The sequence below is a fragment of the Oncorhynchus kisutch genome, linkage group LG8 (assembly GCF_002021735.2).
Source record: "Oncorhynchus kisutch isolate 150728-3 linkage group LG8, Okis_V2, whole genome shotgun sequence".
NCBI classification, from domain to species: Eukaryota; Metazoa; Chordata; class Actinopteri; order Salmoniformes; family Salmonidae; genus Oncorhynchus; species Oncorhynchus kisutch.
The window spans coordinates 6,161,046-6,181,678 of record NC_034181.2 but is presented as its reverse complement, the minus strand read 5'-3'; the positions used below and the strand labels follow the sequence as shown (position 1 = coordinate 6,181,678).

The following is a 20,633-nucleotide window of genomic DNA, read 5'->3' as shown; positions in this document are numbered from 1 at the left end:
AAGATTTAGTGTTTTTCACACAAGTACAACTTTTATCAGCCCAGCATTCGCCTTATAATCCATCAAACTAGTCTCAAATAGAAAGGAACCTGCCTGACACCGACTCCCCTCTCAAATAGAAAGCAACCAGCCTGACACCGACTCCCCTCTCAAATAGAAAGCAACCTGCCTGACACCGACTCCCCTCTCAAATAGAAAGGAACCAGCCTGACACCGACTCCCCTCTCAAATAGAAAGGAACCTGCCTGACACCGACTCCCCTCTCAAACAGAAAGCAACCTGCCTGACACCGACTCCCCTCTCCCACTACAGTAACTACCATTCATCGTATGTTATACACATCACTATATGTTATAGTGAGTTATTACTCAAATGTTATTGGTGACACAAATATTTAGCAGATGTTATTGCGGGTGTAGTGAAATGCTTGTGTTTCTAGCTCCAACAGTGCAGTAGTATCTAACTAAATGCTTGTGTTCCTAGCTCTAACAGTGCAGTAGTATCTAACTAAATGCTTGTGTTTCTAGCTCCAACAGTGCAGTAATATCTAACTAAATGCTTGTGTTCCTAGCTCCAACAGTGCAGTAATATCTAACTAAATGCTTGTGTTCCTAGCTCCAACAGTGCAGTAATATCTAACTAAATGCTTGTGTTTCTAGCTCCAACAGTGCAGTAGTATCTAACTAAATGCTTGTGTTCCTAGCTCCAACAGTGCAGTAGTATCTAACTAAATGCTTGTGTTCCTAGCTCCAACAGTGCAGTAGTATCTAACTAAATGCTTGTGTTCCTAGCTCCAACAGTGCAGTAATATCTAACTAAATGCTTGTGTTCCTAGCTCTAACAGTGCAGTAATATCTAACTAAATGCTTGTGTTCCTAGCTCCAACAGTGCAGTAGTATCTAACTAAATGCTTGTGTTCCTAGCTCCAACAGTGCAGTAATATCTAACTAAATGCTTGTGTTCCTAGCTCCAACAGTGCAGTAGTATCTAACTAAATGCTTGTGTTCCTAGCTCCAACAGTGCAGTAATATCTAACTAAATGCTTGTGTTCCTAGCTCCAACAGTGCAGTAATATCTAACTAAATGCTTGTGTTCCTAGCTCCAACAGTGCAGTAATATCTAACTAAATGCTTGTGTTCCTAGCTCCAACAGTGCAGTAATATCTAACTAAATGCTTGTGTTCCTAGCTCCAACAGTGCAGTAATATCTAACTAAATGCTTGTGTTCCTAGCTCTAACAGTGCAGTAATATCTAACTAAATGCTTGTGTTCCTAGCTCTAACAGTGCAGTAGTATCTAACTAAATGCTTGTGTTCCTAGCTCCAACAGTGCATTAATATCTAATGCTTGTGTTCCTAGCTCTAACAGTGCAGTAGTATCTAACAATTCACAACAAAACACACAAATCTACAAGTAAAAGAATGGAATTAAGAAATGTATAAATAGGACGAGCGATGTTGGAGTCCGGAGTGTAAATATACACACGACATGGCCGAAAGTATGTGGACACCTGCTCGTCGAACTTCTTGTTCCAAAATCTATATACACTGCTCAAAAAAATAAAGGGAACACTAAAATAACACATCCTAGATCTGAATGAATGAAATATTTTTATTAAATACTTTTTTCTTTACATAGTTGAATGTGCTGACAACAAAATCACACAAAAATTATCAATGGAAATCAAATGTATCAACCCATGGAGGTCTGGATTTGGAGTCCCACTCAAAATTAAAGTGGAAAACCACACTACAGGCTGATCCAACTTTGATGTAATGTCCTTAAAACAAGTCAAAATGAGGCTCAGTAGTGTGTGTGTGTGTGTGTGTGTGTGTGTGTGTGTGTGTGTGTGTGTGTGTGTGTGTGTGTGTGTGTGTGTGTGTGTGTGTGTGGCCTCCACGTGCCTGTATGACCTCCCTACAACGCCTGGGCATGCTCCTGATGAGGTGGCGGATGGTCTCCTCCTCCCAGACCTGGACTAAAGCATCCGCCAACTCCTGGACAGTCTGTGGTGCAACGTGACCATTTTTATGTTTTTGTCTATGGAGATTGCATGGCGGTGTGCTCAATGTTATACACCTGTCAGCAACGGGTGCAACAGCAACATTCCTGTAGTCAGCATGCCAATTGTAGGCTCCCTCAACTTGAGACATTTGTGGCATTGTGTTGTGCACAATATTTTAGAGAAATAAGCTGTTTTTCTGAGTATGGAACATTTCTGGGATCTTTAATTTCAGCTCATGAAACATGAGACCAACACTGTGCATGTTGTGTAGTTCAGTTACCTTTCTTGGGAACAGGAACAATGGTGGACATTCAGTTCAGTGTTCAACATGTTATTTACACAACTACACCCCCCCCCCCCCCCCCCTTACAGTAACGCCATCGGCCCGTTGGTGGCGCTGTGGATGATCTATGACCAAGGCGGGGTGATGCAGGACGCTGCTACCCCCATCTGGTTGCTGTTCTACGGGGGCGTTGGCATCTGCTGCGGCCTCTGGGTGTGGGGGCGCCGGGTGATCCAGACCATGGGGAAGGACCTCACCCCCATCACACCTTCCAGGTGAGAGAGGAGAGGGGGGGGGGAGGGGGAGGGGGCTCGATGATCCAGACCATGGGCAAGGACCTCACCCCCATCACACCTTCCAGGTGAGAGGGGAGGGGGGGGGTGTGGGGGTGCCGGGTGATCCAGACCATGGGGAAGGACATCACCCCCATCACACCTTCCAGGTGAGAGAGGAGTGGGGAGGGCTGCATGTGACTGACTGGGAGGATGGGTAGGTGGGATGACAGACACACATATAGGTAACTGCCAAACTAAAGTAAATGAGGGATACAAGGTGACGGTGCATTCAGAAAGTATTCAGACCCCTTAATTTTTTCCACATTTTGTTACGTTACAGCTTTGTTCTAAAATGGATAAAAAATATATACAGTGTCTTGCGAAAGTATTCGGCCCCCTTGAACTTTGCGACCTTTTGCCACATTTCAGGCTTCAAACATAAAGATTTAAAACTGTGTTTTTTTGTGAAGAATCAACAACAAGTGGGACACAATCATGAAGTGGAACGACATTTATTGGATATTTCAAACTTTTTTAAACAAATCAAAAACTGAAAAATTGGGCGTGCAAAATGATTCAGCCCCCTTAAGTTAATACTTTGTAGCGACACCTTTTGCTGCGATTACAGCTGTAAGTCGCTTGGGGTATGTCTCTATCAGTTTTGCACAATTCAATTGATTGGACATGATTTGGAAAGGCACATACCTGTCTATATAAGGTCCCACAATTGACAGTGCATGTCAGAGTAAAATCCAAGCCATGAGTTTGAAGGAATAGTCCTTAGAGCTCCGAGACAGGATTGTGTCGAGGCACAGATCTGGGGAAGGGTGCCAAAACATTTTTGCAGCATTGATGGTGCCCAAGAACACAGTGGCCTCCATCATTCTTAAATGGGAGAAGTTTGGAACCACCAAGATTCTTCCTAGAATCTGGCATAGCCCGGCAATCGAGGGCGAAAAGCCTTGGTCAGGGATGTGACCAAGAACCCGATGGTCACTCGGAATGAGCTGCAGAGTTCCTCTGTGGAGATGGGAGAACCTTCCAGAAGGACAACCATCTCTGCAGCACTCCACCAATCAGGGCTTTATGGTAGAGTGGCCAGATGGAAGCCACTCTTCAGTAAAAAGGTACGGCAGCCCGCTTGGAGTTTGCCAAAAGGCATCTAAAGGACTCGGACCATGAGAAACATTATTCTCTGGTCTGATGAAACCAAGATTGAACTCTTTGGCCTGAATGCCAAGCGTCACGTCTGGAGGAAACCTGGCACCATCCCTACGGTGAACCATGGTGGTGGCAGCATCATGCTGTGGGGATGTTTTTAGGAACTGGGAGACTAGTCAGGATCGAGGGAAAGATGAATGGAGAAAAGTACAGAGAGATCCTTGATGAAAACCTGCTCCAGAGCACTCAGGACCTCAGACTGGGGCAACGGTTCACCTTCCAACAGGACAAAGACCCAAAGCACACAGCCAAGATAACGCAGGAGTGGCTTTGAGGCAAGTCTCTGAATGTCCTTGAGTGGCCCAGCCAGAGCCTGGACATGAAACTGATCGAACATCTCTGGAGAGACATGAAAATAGCTGTGCAGCGACGCTCCTCATCCAACCTGACAGAGTTTGAGAGGATCTGCAAAGAAGAATGGGAGAAACTTCCCAAATAAATGTGTGTCAAGCTAGTAGCGTCATACCCAAGAAGACTCGAGGCTGTAATCGCTGCCAAAGGTGCTTCAACAAAGTACTAAGTAAAGGTTCTCAATACTAATGTAAATGTGATATTTCAGTCATTTCTTTTAATAGAAATTTGCCCCAAAAATTCTTTACATATGTTTCTGCTTTGTCATTATGGAGTATTGTGATGTCATTATGGGTTATTGTGATGTCATTATGGGTTATTGTGATGTCATTATGGGGTATTGTGATGTCATTATGGGGTATTGATTGATGAGGAACAACACTTTTTATATATTTTTAGAATAAGCCTTTAACGTAACAAAATGTGTTTTCTACCAACATCAACAAATTATGGAGTTTCTCGTGGAAGAATGCTGTCTCATCCCTCCAATAGAGTTGCAGACACCTGTGGAATCTGTGCCCAAAGCTCATTGAAGTTGTTGGGTCGTAGTGGCCCATCGCCCTATTAAGACACTTTATGGTGAGGTTTCCTTTATATTGGCAGTTACCTGTATGTAGCCTATATGAAATCCCAGATATGTCATTGCATACACATACTGGCATAGTGGACTTGGTGTTTCAGATTGATAGACTCATGCATGTAGAGTGGAATGCACAAACAAACTCATAGACTTCCTCTTCATACAGTTTGTCTGACTGCCTGTCTGACTGCCTGTCTGACTGCCTGTCTGACTGCCTGTCTGACTGCCTGTCTGACTGCCTGTCTGACTGCCTGTCTGACTGCTTGTCTGACTGCTTGTCTGACTGCTTGTCTGACTGCTTGTCTGACTGCTTGCCTGTCTGACTGCTTGCCTGTCTGACTGCTTGCCTGTCTGACTGCTTGCCTGTCTGACTGCTTGCCTGTCTGACTGCTTGCCTGTCTGACTGACTGCCTGTGACTGCTTGTCTGTCTGCCTGCCTGCCTGCCTGACTGACTGCTTGTCTGACTGTTTGTCTGACTGTTTGTCTGACTGCTTGCCTGTCTGACTGCTTGTCTGACTGCCTGTCTGTCTGACTGCCTGCCTGTCTGACTGCTTGTCTGACTGCCTGCCTGTCTGACTGCCTGTCTGACTGCCTGTCTGACTGCTTGTCTGACTGCCTGTCTGACTGCTTGCCTGTCTGACTGCTTGTCTGACTGACTGCCTGTGACTGCTTGTCTGCCTGCCTGCCTGCCTGTCTGACTGCCTGTCTGACTGCTTGTCTGCCTGCCTGCCTGTCTGACTGCTTGTCTGCCTGCCTGCCTGTCTGACTGCTTGTCTGCCTGCCTGTCTGACTGCTTGCCTGCCTGCCTGTCTGACTGCTTGTCTGACTGCCTGCCTGTCTGACTGCTTGTCTGACTGCCTGCCTGTCTGACTGCCTGTCTGACTGCCTGTCTGACTGCTTGTCTGACTGACTGCCTGTCTGACTGCTTGTCTGACTGACTGCCTGTCTGACTGCTTGTCTGACTGCCTGCCTGTCTGACTGCTTGTCTGACTGCCTGCCTGTCTGACTGCTTGTCTGACTGCCTGCCTGTCTGACTGACTGCCTGTCTGACTGCCTGATGAGTCTGCGTGAACCCTTTGTCTTCTGAACTGAACCACTCAAACACCGCTGTAGAACCACTGCTAAGAACCTAGTCCTCAACCCTTCTCTACTCTATTGTCCTGATCCTCACTATAGAACCCCTCTACTCTAGAACCCTCTGGAATCTAGATCATGGATGGGCAACTTTGATGGGGGGGGTTTGGGGCCACAGAGGAAATGAAACTCATTGTGGTAGGCCGCAGTGGCTGATAACTGAGGATCAATGGGCCCCGTCCTGGTTGGTAATTGGACCGTGATTACTACAAGTTTAGATAGCTGTCTGCTAGACTCATTCACCAATCTAAAGCATTTTATCTGACATGGGACTGATTGAGTGACTGCTGATGCACAACCAAATGACCAAATTGTGCCTTGTGTATTTCTATTATTCTAACTTTGAACAGTAAGTTGAGACTGAGTTCCCTAGTCGGGGGGGGGGGGGGGGGGGGGGGGGGGGGGGGTGATTGGTCTGCGGGTGCCTACAAAAAGGGGGCGTTGCCCATCCCTGTTCTACATCCTCAATAGAACCCTACTGAGGGATTGATCCTAGTTCTGATTCTTAGAACCTTTGAGACTGCACTATTCCCCCTCAACATTCTTAGAACCCTACCCACTGCACTAGAACGCTGCTTTTTAGAACCCTACCCACCGCACTAGAATGCTGCTTTTTAGAACCCTACCCACCGCACTAGAATGCTGCTTTTTAGAACCCTACCCACCTCACTAGAACACTGCTTTTTAGAACCCTACCCCTCTCACTAGAACACTGCTTTTTTAGAACCCTACCCACCACACTAGAACACTGCTTTTTAGAACCCTACCCACCTCACTAGAACACTGCTTTTTAGAACCCTACCCACCACACTAGAACACTGCTTTTTAGAACCCTACCCACCTCACTAGAACACTGCTTTTTAGAACCCTACCCACCACACTAGAACACTGCTTTTTAGAACCCTACCCACCTCACTAGAACACTGCTTTTTAGAACCCTACCCCTCTCACTAGAACACTGCTTTTTAGAACCCTACCCACCTCACTAGAACACTGCTTTTTAGAACCCTACCCACCACACTAGAACACTGCTTTTTAGAACCCTACCCACCTCACTAGAACGCTGCTTTTTAGAACCCTACCCACCTCACTAGAACCTGCTTCAGGATTCTCTGTAGTCGTCAGTAAACAAGTGTGTCTCTTCCTTGTCAACCCAGCAGAGCAGGGCTCATGTTAACCTCACTTTGACCCACAGACGGACACACATGGATCCATCTAGTAGAGGGAGGCCAAACTGATCCAACCCTTTGTGTAAATCCCTGAAAGAACAGAGAGCTCAGCAGCCTTAGTCCTCCATCTCTCTTTCTCTTCCTGTCTCGCTTGCTCCCTCGCCATCTCCCTTTCTCTGTCTCCTCTCTCTCTCTCTATCCTCCATGCCCCCCTATATCTCGCTCTTCTCTTCTCCTCACTAATTAGTAGAGTATAGAATGTGCCCTGGTCCTCGCAGATCAAACAGGATGGGGTGGCCTGGCAAGAACATCACAGAGCTGCAGGAAGTGGGCCAATGGTGTTGCATTCTGGGAAAGGGAACACCGCAGTGGGAGTCTGGCCTCTAGTCCGCAGAGGGATGCCAGCCAGACTTTCTCTCTCTCCTTCTTTATCCCTTGCGATCACTACCCCCTCTTTTTCTCACTCGCTCTCTCCCTCTATCGCTCTTATTTCTGTCTGCTTCTCTTCTCTTCACTTTTGTACAATGAGTTCATTCTCCCCCCTCTCCCCTCTCTAGCCATCTCTCTCCCTTCTCTAGCCATCTCTCTCCCCCCCCTCTAGCCATCTCTCTCTCCCCCCCTCTAGCCATCTCTCTCTCCCCCCCCTCTAGCCCATCTCTCTCCCCCCTCTAGCCATCTCTCCATCCCCCCCTCTCTCTCCCCTCTAGCCATCTCTCTCTCTCCCCTCTAGCCATCTCTCTCTCCCCTCTAGCCATCTCTCTCTCCCCTCTCTAGCCATCTCTCTCTCCCCTCTCTAGTCATATCTCTCTCCCCTCCTCTAGCCATATCTCTCTCCCCTCTCTAGCCATATCTCTCTCCCCTCCTTCTAGTCATATCTCTCTCCCCTCTCTAGCCATCTCTCTCTCCCCTCTCTAGCCATCTCTCTCTCCCCTCTCTAGTCATATCTCTCTCCCCTCTCTAGCCATCTCTCTCTCCCCCCTCTAGCCATCTCTCTCTCCCCCCTCTAGCCATCTCTCTCTCCCCCCTCTAGCCATCTCTCTCTCACCCCTCTAGCCATCTCTCTCTCTCCCCTCTAGCCATCTCTCTCTCTCCCCTCTAGCCATCTCTCTCTCTCCCCTCTAGCCATCTCTCTCTCCCTCTCTTAGCCATCTCTCTCTCCCTCTCTAGCCATCTCTCTCTCCCCTCTCTAGCCATCTCTCTCTCCCCTCTCTAGCCATCTCTCTCTCCCCTCTCTAGTCATATCTCTCTCTCCCCTCTCTAGTCATATCTCTCTCCCCTCTCTAGTCATATCTCTCTCCCCTCTCTAGCCATCTCTCTCTCCCCCCTCTAGCCATCGCTCTCTCCCCTCTCTAGCCATCGCTCTCTCCCCTCTCTAGCCATCTCTCGCTTTTTATTTCACTAGGCAAGTCAGTTAAGAACAAATTATCTTTCACAAAGACTGCCTGTTCTCTGTTGCTCTCTTGCCATCTCTCCTTGTGTCCTTCCTTCCCCCTCTCCTCCTTCCCTGTTCTCACACCCGTCTGCCTCCATCAGCCGCCAGCCTGTCTGCTGGGGATAAAGGACAATTAGCTGTGGTTCTCTACGCTCTAAAGACTCTCCTTCCTCTAGTGGCCATTACCATGCATCTTCCTGTCTCCTCTCTTTTGGAGGGGGGGGGGGGGGTGCTTTGATGTGTGTTTTGGTGTGTGTGTTTTTGGTGTGTGTGTGTGTGTGAAATTTGTTTAAGCAGTGAGTCAGTCATTTGAGCACCTAGTGTGTCGTCTTCGCCCCCCCGTGTCCCCCCCCTACAGACACACTTACGTGCTATATCCAGTCTATCAGGACCCCCCCCCCCTCCACACACACACACACACACACTCATGTTACATGTAGACATGTTCTGTGCGTGTCACATGACTCCCTGAAGTGGAAGTTGTAATTGTAAGACTCTTTAAAAGGTTAAAGGTTATGTTATGCTGAAAGATTACTGCTTTTTGAAGGCGTTTCTAAAAAAAATCTATTTCGGTTTTGAATATCCTTATTTACATTAAATGCATAATGAAATATATCTTTATAATGGAAATTCCGCAGCCAAAAATAGTGAACATTCAATTACCAAAACATTGAAAATGTTGCATTGTCTCTGTCAGGTCCACATTGGGTAGACATCAGTAGAGAAACAGGACATGACTATGAAATAAATATTTCAGTTGTGTCTATTACTTAGTTTTTATGTCATTACTTTATTCATGTTCATTCCTCAAAGTCATCATCTCTGCTCAGGCAATATCAGCCAGCCAGATCATCTAGGTTCTCTCTGTGCTCTCCTTAAAGTCATCATCTCTGCTCAGGCAGTATCAGCCAGCCAGATCATCTAGGTTCTCTCTGTGCTCTCCTTAAAGTCATCATCTCTGCTCAGGCAGTATCAGCCAGCCAGATCATCTAGGTTATCTCTGTGCTCTCCTTAAAGTCATCATCTCTGCTCAGGCAGTATCAGCCAGCCAGATCATCTAGGTTATCTCTGTGCTCTCCTTAAAGTCATCATCTCTGCTCAGGCAGTATCAGCCAGCCAGCCAGACCATCTAAGGATATCTCTGTGCTCTCCATACGGTACTGTCTGTAGTCATGCTATTTAGCTAGGCTAGCCTGCCTAAGTAGTCTGCAGAGCTGTCTGAGGAAATCATTATTCTAGGTCTTCAGAGTAGATAAGACACACTTTCACAAACTGTCTCTGTCCCTCTCGTCGTTGTGTAGGTTTATCTCTCGTGCGGTCTGTGTGTGTTTCTATTCTAACGTAGCAGGCGTAAAAGTGTATCCATTCAAGTTAACGGAATCGACGTCAGTTAATCACTCAGCAATAGTCACTGTGTCTGTCTGTCTGTCTGTCTCTGTCTGTCTGTCTGTCATAATGTGGAAGGCCTGTCTGTCTGTCTGTCATATGTGAAAGCCTGTCTGTCTGTCTGTCATATGTGAAAGCCTGTCTGTCTGTCTGTCATATGTGAAAGCCTGCTGTCTGTCTGTCATATGGTGAAAGCCTGTCTGTCTGTCTGTCATATGTGAAAGCCTGTCTGTCTGTCTGTCATATGTGAAAGCCTGTCTGTCTGTCTGTCATATGTGAAAGCCTGTCTGTCTGTCGTTCTGTCTGTCTGTCTGTCTGTCTGTCTCGTATATGTGGAGCCTGTCTGTCTGTCTGTCATATGTGAAAGCCTGTCTGTCTGTTCTGTCATATGTGAAAGCCTGTCTGTCTGTCTGTCATATGTGAAAGCCTGTCTGTCTGTCTGTCATATGTGAAGCCTGTCTGTCTGTCTGTCATATGTGAAAGTCTGTCTGTCTGTCTGTCTGTCTGTCTGTCTGTCTGTTGTCTGTCTGTCTGTCTGTCTGTCTGTCTGTCTGTCTGTCGTCTGTCTGTCTGTCTGTCTGTCCTGTCTGTCTGTTCTGTTCGTCTGTCTGTCTGCTTGTCTGTCTGTCTGTCTGTCTGTCGGTCTGTCCTGTCGTGTCTGTCTGTCGTTCCTGTCCTGTCCTGTCTGTCCTGTCTGTCTGTCTGTCTGTCTAGTCTGTCGTGTCTGTCTGTCTGTCCTGTCTGTCTGGTCTGTCTGTCTGTCTGTCCTGTCTGTCTGTCTGTCGTGTCCTGTCTGTCTGTCTGTCTGTGCTGTCTGTCTGTCTGTCTGTCTGTCTGTCTGTCTGTCTGTCCTGTCTGTCTGTCTGTCGTGTCTGTCTGTCTGTCTGTCTGTCTGTCTGTCTGTCTGTCTGTCTGTCTGTCTGTCTGTCTGTCTGTCGTCTGTCTGTCTGTCTGTCTGTCTGTCTGTCTGTCTGTCTGTCGCTGTCTGTCTGTCTGTCTGTCTGTCTGTCCTGTCTGTCTGTCTGTCTGTCTGTCTGTCTGTCCTGCGTCTGTCTGTCTGTCTGTCTGTCTGTCTGTCTGTCTGTCTGTCTGTCTGTCTGTCTGTCTGTCTGTCTGTTGTCTGTCTGTCTGCTCTGTCTGTCTGTCTGTCTGTCGTGTCTGTCTGTCTGTCTGTCTGTCTGGTCTGTCGTGTCTGTCTGTCTGTCTGTTCTGTCTGTCTGTCTGTCTGTCTGTCGTCTGTCTGTCTGTGTCTGTGCTGGTCTGTCTGCTCTGTCTGTCTGTCTGTCTGTCTGGTCTGTCTGTCTGTCTGCTGTCCTGTCTGTCTTCTGTCTGTCTGTCTGTCTGTCTGTCGTCTGTCTGTCTGTCTGTCTGTCTGTCCTGTCTGTCTGTCTGTCTGTCTGTCTGTCTGTCTGTCTGTCTGTCTGTCTGTCTGTCTGTCTGTCTGTCTGTCTGTCTGTCTGTCTGTCTGTCTGTCTGTCTGTCTGTCTGTCTGTCTGTCTGTCTGTCTGTCTGTCTGTCTGTCTGTCTGTCTGTCTGTCTGTCTGTCTGTCTGTCTGTCTGTCTGTCTGTCTGTCTGTCTGTCTGTCTGTCTGTCTGGTCCCTGTTCTGTCTGTCTGTCTGTACTGTCCGTCTTGTCTGTCTGTCTGTCTGTCTGTTCCTGTCTGTCTGTCTGTTCTGGTCTGTCCTGTCTGTCTGTCCTGTCTGTTCTGTCCTGTCTGTCCTGTCTGTCCTGTCGTGTCTGTCTGTCTGTCTGTCTGTCTGTCTGGCTGTCTGTCTGTTGTCTGTCTGTCTGTCTGTCTGTCTGTCTGTCCTGTCTGTCCTGTTGTCTGTCTGTCTGGTCTGTCCTGTCTGTCTGTCTGTCTGTCTGTCTGTCTGTCTGTCTGGTCTGTCTGTCTGTCTTCGTGTCTGGTCCGGCTGCCTGGTCCTGTCTGTCCTGTCTGTCCTGTCTGTCTGTCTGTCTGTCTGTCCTGGTCTGTCTGTCTGTTCTGTCTGTCTGTCCTGTCTGTCTGTCTGTCTGTCTGTCTGTCTGTCTGTCTGTCTTCTGCCTGCGAGTGAGGGAGATATGACTTGTGTGAAGGCCTGTGTGTGTGGTGAGCGAGTGAGGGGGATATGACTCCTGTGAGTGTGTGTGTGAGCGAGCGAGTGAGGGGGATATGACTCCTGTGAAGGCCTGTGTGTGTGAGCGAGTGAGGGGGATATGACTCCTGTGAAGGCCTGTGTGTGTGAGGGGGATATGACTCCTGTGAAGGCCTCCTGTGTGTTTTTGATTCTGTAGAAAGGCAGGACACTGACGGTTAAGGATGTCTCTCTACCCCCCTCTCTCCTCTTCACAGTGGATTCACTATAGAGCTGGCTTCCGCTCTCACTGTTGTGTTTGCTTCCAATATCGGAATCCCAGTCAGTACCACACACTGCAAGGTACGACCCAGGCTGGTGGACCGCCTACCAGCCACATCTCACCCTTACACTCACATGGCATGTTGGTGTGGTGTGGATTTTATTTCACCTTTTATTTAACCAGGTAGGCCAGAGTTGAGAACATGTTCTCATTTCCAACTGCGACCTGGCAGGTGTATAGGTGTGGTGTGTAGGTGTGGTGTGTTTGTTCCCACAGGTGTGCTGTTTGCTGAACGCCTCAAAAGGCTGGGCTGCCTCGCTCCTGCAATCTTACAACTCCTCCTTGTCTCACTTCTCTTCTCTGTGTTTTTGTACCCCTCCATCTCTCTCTCTCTCTCTTTTTCTCTCTCTCTCCATCTCTCTCTGTCTCACACTCTCTCTCTCTCTCTCTCTCTCTCTCTCTCTCTCTCTTTTTCTCTCTCTCTCCATCTCTCTCTCTCTCTCTGTCTCACTCTCTCTCTCTCTCTCTCTCTCTCTCTCTCTCTTTTTCTCTGTCTCACTCTCTCTCTCTGTCTCGGTGTCTGTCTCTCTGTGTCTCTCTCTCTCTCTCTCTCTCTCTCTGTGTGTCTCTCTCTCTCTCTGTCTCTGTGTGTCTCTCCTCTCTTCGCTCTCTCTCTCTGTGTCTCTGTCTCTCTCTCTCTCTGTGTCTCTCTCTCTCTCTGTGTCTCTCTCTCTCTCTGTGTCTCTCTCTCTCTGTGTCTCTCTCTCTCTGTGTCTCTCTCTCTCTCTGTGTCTCTGTCTCTCTCTCTCTCTCTGTGTCTCTGTCTCTCTCTCTCTCTCTCTCTCTCTCTCTCTCTCTCTGTCTCTCTCTCTCTCTCTCTCTGTCTCTCTCTCTCTCTCTCTCTGTCTCTCTCTCTGTCTCTCTCTCTCTCTATTCCATCTATTCAGTGGTTTTTGCGTTGAAGTAATGAGCGCTCTGTCAGTGCTTGTTGCTTCTAATGTGGGCATCCCAATAAGCTCCACCCACTGCAAGGTATTGGCGTGCTGGTTGGTTAGTGAAGCCGTGTAGCTCCTCCCATCAGCTTCACTAGACTGAATCTGAGCCAATCACAACTCTCCCGAGTTGCAGCTTTGACCCCTTGTGCACTTTTCCTCCAGCTGTGATTGGTTAAGGTCTGAGGGCTCCAATGAGATTACCTAATTCTTACCATCACACACAACGCATGGCAGAAGTCATGAATATCCATCCATCCATCCATGTAATAGTTAGCAGAGTTCACTCACCTACCTGATATTGACGTGTCTTAAATCATCCCAAAGGTGTCTGAAACAGCATTGTGTAGCTCAGTGGGATTGTGTTACGTAATGACGTTACCTAATCCACATTTTAGTGAAATCTTAGTTCCTGAATGAATGAAACGCACCAGGCTAGCCTCAGGCAGACCAATCATAACACCTCTCATTTAATTAGCCACTTCAGTCTTGTGTAATTCAGTGGTGACTCGGGATTGTGTCCCAAGTGGTGTCCTATCCCCTATATAGCGCACTACATTTAACCGGGGGCCCCAGAAGGCTCTATGAAGGGAATAGGGTGCCATTTGGAACATATTGAGAAAAGAGTGTAGTTGCACACTAGCCAGCAGATCCAACTGACTTCCTGACTGCCGCGCTAGGATCAAACTGACTTCCTGACTGCCGCTCTAGGGTCAAATGGACTTCCTGACTGCTGCGCGCTGGGGTCAAATGGACTTCCTGACTGTCGCGCTGGGGTCAAACGGACTTCCTGACTGTCGCGCTGGGGTCAAACGGACTTCTTGACTGCCCCGCTGGGGTCAAACGGACTTCCTGACTGCCGCGCTAGGGTCAAACGGACTTCCTGACTGCTGCGCGCTGGGGTCAAATGGACTTCCTGACTGCCGCGCTAGGGTCAAATGGACTTCCTGACTGCCGCGCTAGGGTCAAATGGACTTCCTGACTGCCGCGCTAGGGTCAAATGGACTTCCTGACTGCCGCGCGCTGGGGTCAAACGGACTTCCTGACTGCCGCGCGCTGGGGTCAAATGGACTTCCTGGCTGCCGCGCTAGGGTCAAATGGACTTCCTGACTGCCGCGGGCTGGGGTCAAACGGACTTCCTGACTGCCGCGCGCTGGGGTCAAATGGACTTCCTGACTGCCGCGCTAGGGTCAAACGGACTTCCTGACTGCCGCGCTAGGGTCAAACGGACGTCCTGACTGCCGCGCTAGGGTCAAACGGACGTCCTGACTGCCGCGCTGGGGTCAAGCGGACTTCCTGACTGCCGCGCTAGGGTCAAGCGGACTTCCTGACTGCCGCGCTAGGGTCAAACGGACTTCCTGACTGCCGCGCTAGGGTCAAATGGACTTCCTGACTGCCGCGCTAGGGTCAAACGGACTTCCTGACTGCCGCTCTAGGGTCAAACGGACTTCTTGACTGCCCCGCTGGGGTCAAACGGACTTCCTGACTGCCGCGCTAGGGTCAAATGGACTTCCTGACTGCTGCGCGCTGGGATCAAATGGACTTCCTGGCTGTCGGGCTGGGGTCAAACGGACTTCCTGACTGCCGCGCTAGGGTCAAACGGACTTCCTGACTGCCACGCTAGGGTCAAATGGACTTCCTGACTGCCGCACACTGGGGTCATACGGACTTCCTGACTGCCGCGCGCTGGGGTCAAACGGACTTCCTGACTGCCGCGCTGGGGTCAAACGGACTTCCTGACTGCCGCGCTGGGGTCAAACGGACTTCCTGACTGCCGCTCTAGGGTCAAATGGACTTCCTGACTGCTGCGCGCTGGGGTCAAATGGACTTCCTGACTGTCGCGCTGGGGTCAAACGGACTTCCTGACTGTCGCGCTGGGGTCAAACGGACTTCTTGACTGCCCCGCTGGGGTCAAACGGACTTCCTGACTGCCGCGCTAGGGTCAAACGGACTTCCTGACTGCTGCGCGCTGGGGTCAAATGGACTTCCTGACTGCCGCGCTAGGGTCAAATGGACTTCCTGACTGCCGCGCTAGGGTCAAATGGACTTCCTGACTGCCGCGCTAGGGTCAAATGGACTTCCTGACTGCCGCGCGCTGGGGTCAAACGGACTTCCTGACTGCCGCGCGCTGGGGTCAAATGGACTTCCTGGCTGCCGCGCTAGGGTCAAATGGACTTCCTGACTGCCGCGGGCTGGGGTCAAACGGACTTCCTGACTGCCGCGCGCTGGGGTCAAATGGACTTCCTGACTGCCGCGCTAGGGTCAAACGGACTTCCTGACTGCCGCGCTAGGGTCAAACGGACGTCCTGACTGCCGCGCTAGGGTCAAACGGACGTCCTGACTGCCGCGCTGGGGTCAAGCGGACTTCCTGACTGCCGCGCTAGGGTCAAGCGGACTTCCTGACTGCCGCGCTAGGGTCAAACGGACTTCCTGACTGCCGCGCTAGGGTCAAATGGACTTCCTGACTGCCGCGCTAGGGTCAAACGGACTTCCTGACTGCCGCTCTAGGGTCAAACGGACTTCTTGACTGCCCCGCTGGGGTCAAACGGACTTCCTGACTGCCGCGCTAGGGTCAAATGGACTTCCTGACTGCTGCGCGCTGGGATCAAATGGACTTCCTGGCTGTCGGGCTGGGGTCAAACGGACTTCCTGACTGCCGCGCTAGGGTCAAACGGACTTCCTGACTGCCACGCTAGGGTCAAATGGACTTCCTGACTGCCGCACACTGGGGTCATACGGACTTCCTGACTGCCGCGCGCTGGGGTCAAACGGACTTCCTGACTGCCGCGCTGGGGTCAAACGGACTTCCTGACTGCCGCGCTGGGGTCAAACGGACTTCCTGACTGCCGCGCTAGGGTCAAACGGACTTCCTGACTGCCGCGCTAGGGTCAAACGGACTTCCTGACTGCCGCGCTAGGGTCAAACGGACTTCCTGACTGCCGCGCTGGGGTCAAACGGACTTCATAACTGCCGCGCTAGGGTCAAACGGACTTCCTGACTGCCGCGCGCTGGGGTCAAACAGACTTCCTTTGTAGATGAAGACACTGAGGAGAGACGGCACGAGATATGGCTCAGGGAAAACGTACGTCAATCCAGGGATGAGGAATGCTTTGATCTCCAAATTACCTCATTATCCCAACTGTTACTAGTGTAGCTGTACGCATACGGGTTGCATCTGCTGGCTACTGTACACGCTACAACTCTGACTCAACTGTTTCATTGAGCAATATTTCAGCAACGGACTTGGCCAAGTCAGGCCTTTCCTCTAGGTACATTTGTCATCAGCTGGGGGAAAATGCTCAAGAAACAAAACTGTATTTTCAATTGATAAAAAAAAAAAGCTAAATTCACTAAAATCAACCTGATGCTAAACCATTTCTCCTGATTTCTCTCCTCCACTCCCTTGGTAGCAGTAGGCCTAACTCTCTTTAACATGCTAATAGCTAGCTATGTCTGTCGTATGATTGTGATGTCCGTATTGTCTCTCTGGTGATTGGTTGATTTGTTAAGACCACTGACCAATTAATCCGAGGTTGCTCTCGTCTAAACTCACGATCGGGGTCATATTCATTAGGGCACACCGTAGGAAAAAAAATCATTTTGCAAAGGAAGTGGAAAACTAGCTTTTCTTATTGCACAAATCTAATAAGTATAATTTTAGTTTTGTTCTGTTTGCATCCTAATGACTACGACCCTGATGTCACCAAGGTGGCCTCTACCAAGACCTGTGAGTACAGGAAAGAGTGCAGTTTTTTTTGGGGGGGGGGCCATTCAGTTTGAACCCAGTTAAATAAAGTGAAATTCCCTACTTCCGTTATTAAACTAATACATGTCTGAGATGGCTCCCTAAACCCTGTAAAAAAAACTGCTATGATGATGTGTAGTGACTAGTTCGCTGCTCAATTCGCTCAGCGTCCAACGATATCCGCGTTTCAGACCGACTACAGTGCCGGTCGTCTACCAGATCTCAACGCCTGGATAGGGGTTTAACCTATCAGCTTACCATATCATATGATACAGCCATTCGATGCCAGACTGTGCAGTTGATGACATCATGCAACCATTGGTTAATGGTCGTAGTGCGGCTTCAAATGTAATCTGTCTGGAACGCGGCCTTTCTCACAACGCTGAGTTAGCTAGATTCCGACTAAGTTGCTCACGGCCACACAGATTCTCTGGTTGCTTTTTACAGAGGCAGCCAGCTTCTGTTCATCATATCATTGGGAAAAGAATTGAAATTGGGCTGTGAAACATGGGCAGTCCCTCCTGACCCAGTCCAGATTTAGACTGCTACACACTACACACACACACACACACACACACACACAACCGATTTAGACTGCCACTCTTTGCGTCACAGGGCTGCTACCTCGGGTTACACTGGTCGTATAAGACCAGTCCTCTCTGCTCTCAGTACCTCCCCATAGAGGGCCAAACACACACACACACTCTGTCCCGCCCTTCCGCCACACATATGGAGCATGCTTGGATGTGTCACTGTACATGTAAATCACATAATCCAGCACACTAATTCCACTGGGAATTACAGACCAAGTTGTTTTTATTGTAAGTTTGATCGTAAAGTATTTCATGTAAATATGTGAGATCAGAAATGTGCTGTTGTGGAAACCTGAACATTGCATAAGTATGCACTGAAGGAAACATGCACAATCACACACACATTCAGCTATTTATTGATTTGCGTGGATTCCATTTTGGGTGGATTCCATTTTGGGTGGATTCCATTTTGGGTGGATTCCATTTTGGGTGGATTCTATTTTGGGTGGATTCCATTTTGGGTGGATTCCATTTTGGGTGGATTCCATTTTGGGTGGATTCCATTTTGGGTGGATTCCATTTTGGGTGGATTCCATTTTGGGTGGATTCCATTTTGGGTGGATTCCATTTTGGGTGGATTCCATTTTGGGTGGATTCCATTTTGGGTGGATTCCATTTTGGGTGGATTCCATTTTGGGTGGATTCCATTTAGGGTGGATCCCATTTTGGGGTGGTGAAATCAGAAACTAAAATGGGTAACTTCAGTCTTCAACGGACTGATATGAAGAAACCTACAAATAGAAGTGGTAAAATCAACTGTCACTACTAACCTAGGAGATTTCACGTTAGTGGTCTGTCACCAACCAACACTGGTGCTTTTAGGCTCGCAGCAGGTTTTTGTTCTATCCCTGCGTTAACTAACACACCTGACTCTCAGGTCAGGTCTTGAGCAGTTAGTTGTTCAGGGCTGCACAGTCTTCTCCTGGACCAGGTTTGGTGGACCAGGACCACTGGCTGAACTCATATAAATATATATATAAATGTAATTAATTCTGTGCTGCGGTTAATTTTGTTCTCCCCCCCCCCCCTCCATGGTGACCAGGTGGGCTCGGTGGTAGCGGTTGGCTGGATCCGCTCCAAGAAGGCGGTTGATTGGCGGTTGTTCCGTAACATCTTCCTGGCGTGGTTCGTCACGGTGCCGGTGGCGGGGCTGTTCAGCGCCGCGGTCATGGCCCTGTTCGTCTACGGCATCCTCCCTTACGTCTGAGGAAGCGAGGAGAGAGGGAGAAAAGACGAGATGGAGGGAGAGGGGATGGTAAAGAACGAGGAGATGCAACGAATGAGGCTAGTAGGAGAAAAGAGATGGATGGAGTGGTTAATTAAACTGTCTAGAGGGGAGAAGGAAAGAGTTAGATTCCACGCTGTCTGGGTTCTGGTCCTGTAGAGGGTTAGATCACACGCTGCCTGGGTTCTGGTCCTGAAGAGGGTTAGATCACGCGCTGCCTGGGTTCTGGTCCTGAAGAGGGTTAGATCACACGCTGCCTGGGTTCTGGTCCTGAAGAGGGTTAGATCACATGCTGCCTGGGTTCTGGTCCTGTAGAGGGTTAGATTCCACGCTGCCTGGGTTCTGGTCCTGTAGAGGGTTAGATCACACGCTGCCTGGGTTCTAGTCCTGAAGAAGGTTAAGATCACACGCTGCCTGGGTTCTAGTCCTGAAGAGGGTTAGATCACACGCTGCCTGGGTTCTAGTCCTGTAGAGGGTTAGATCACACGCTGCCTGGGTTCTGGTCCTGTAGAGGGTTAGATCACACGCTGCCTGGGTTCTGGTCCTGTAGAGGGTTAGATCACACGCTGCCTGGGTTCTGGTCCTGTAGAGGGTTAGATCACACGCTGCCTGGGTTCTAGTCCTGAAGAGGGTTAGATCACACGCTGCCTGGGTTCTGGTCCTGTAGAGGGTTAGATCACACGCTGCCTGGGTTCTGGTCCTGAAGAGGGTTAGATCACACGCTGCCTGGGTTCTAGTCCTGAAGAGGGTTAGATCACACGCTGCCTGGGTTCTGGTCCTGAAGAGGGTTAGATCACACGCTGCCTGGGTTCTAGTCCTGAAGAAGGTTAAGATCACACGCTGCCTGGGTTCTAGTCCTGAAGAGGGTTAGATCACACGCTGCCTGGGTTCTAGTCCTGAAGAAGGTTAAGATCACACGCTGCCTGGGTTCTAGTCCTGAAGAAGGTTAAGATCACACGCTGCCTGGGTTCTAGTCCTGTAGAGGGTTAGATCACACGCTGCCTGGGTTCTAGTCCTGAAGAAGGTTAAGATCACACGCTGCCTGGGTTCTAGTCCTGAAGAGGGTTAGATCACACGCTGCCTGGGTTCTAGTCCTGAAGAAGGTTAAGATCACACGCTGCCTGGGTTCTAGTCCTGAAGAAGGTTAAGATCACACGCTGCCTGGGTTCTAGTCCTGTAGAGGGTTAGATCACACGCTGCCTGGGTTCTAGTCCTGAAGAAGGTTAAGATCACACGCTGCCTGGGTTCTAGTCCTGAAGAAGGTTAAGATCACACGCTGCCTGGGTTCTAGTCCTGAAGAGGGTTAGATTACATGGGTTCTGGTCAAGAGACTTGTTGACTTCTATGCTGAAGGAATCTTGTTTTATTTTTTTTTATTTTTTTTGCATAAAAAAAACTAATTTGTTCAATCTTATAAAACAACCTGCTGTGCAGATGCATATTACGGACAGACGTGTTACGGACAGACGTGTTACGGACAGATATACGTTAACACACTAGGATTCAACTGTTTTACAGGCAATAATATGAAAAGACAAATGCAGTCAACACAATGTTTCGGTCATCACTAGTTAACACAGTTAAAATTATATTTTATCTTTATATATATATATACATGCATATCTTTCATTGCGTTAATAGCGGCTGCCTGCAGTAGGAGACAACGGTGTAGTCGGTTCAGTAGCTATCCTTAATGCCCAAAATATATATATATATATATATTTTTTGCATATTGTAATATTGGATTACAATATGCTTTAGCTTTAAAACAAAAGATGTGTGTTGTTCAACCAAACCACTCTGACCCTTCATAGTCTACCTTTACCTTTACTGCCCTTACATGCTAAACAGGAAGGTAGGTCTTGTTGCCACGGCGACCATAAAACCCTCCCCAGGGTGCTGGG

The 20,633-nt window shown here is 49.0% G+C and overlaps 1 protein-coding gene across 5 annotated transcripts in view; it reads left to right on the top strand.

The window, feature by feature from the left end:
• Positions 1-20,240, top strand: part of LOC109894967 (sodium-dependent phosphate transporter 2) — a 101,686-nt gene extending 81,446 nt beyond the window's left edge. For 3 of the 5 annotated variants that reach the window (XM_031829594.1, XM_031829595.1, XM_031829596.1), the window contains exons 9-11: positions 2,377-2,562; positions 12,170-12,254; positions 18,547-20,240. In XM_031829594.1, the coding sequence (XP_031685454.1) occupies positions 2,377-2,562; positions 12,170-12,254; positions 18,547-18,711 (436 nt within the window). In that variant the 3' untranslated portion in view covers positions 18,712-20,240. Of the gene's footprint in view, positions 1-2,376; positions 2,563-12,169; positions 12,255-13,121; positions 13,207-18,546 lie in introns of all 5 variants that reach the window. The other 2 variants (XM_031829597.1, XM_031829598.1) reach the window with 2 other exon arrangements.
• The last annotated feature ends 393 nt before the right edge of the window (positions 20,241-20,633 follow it).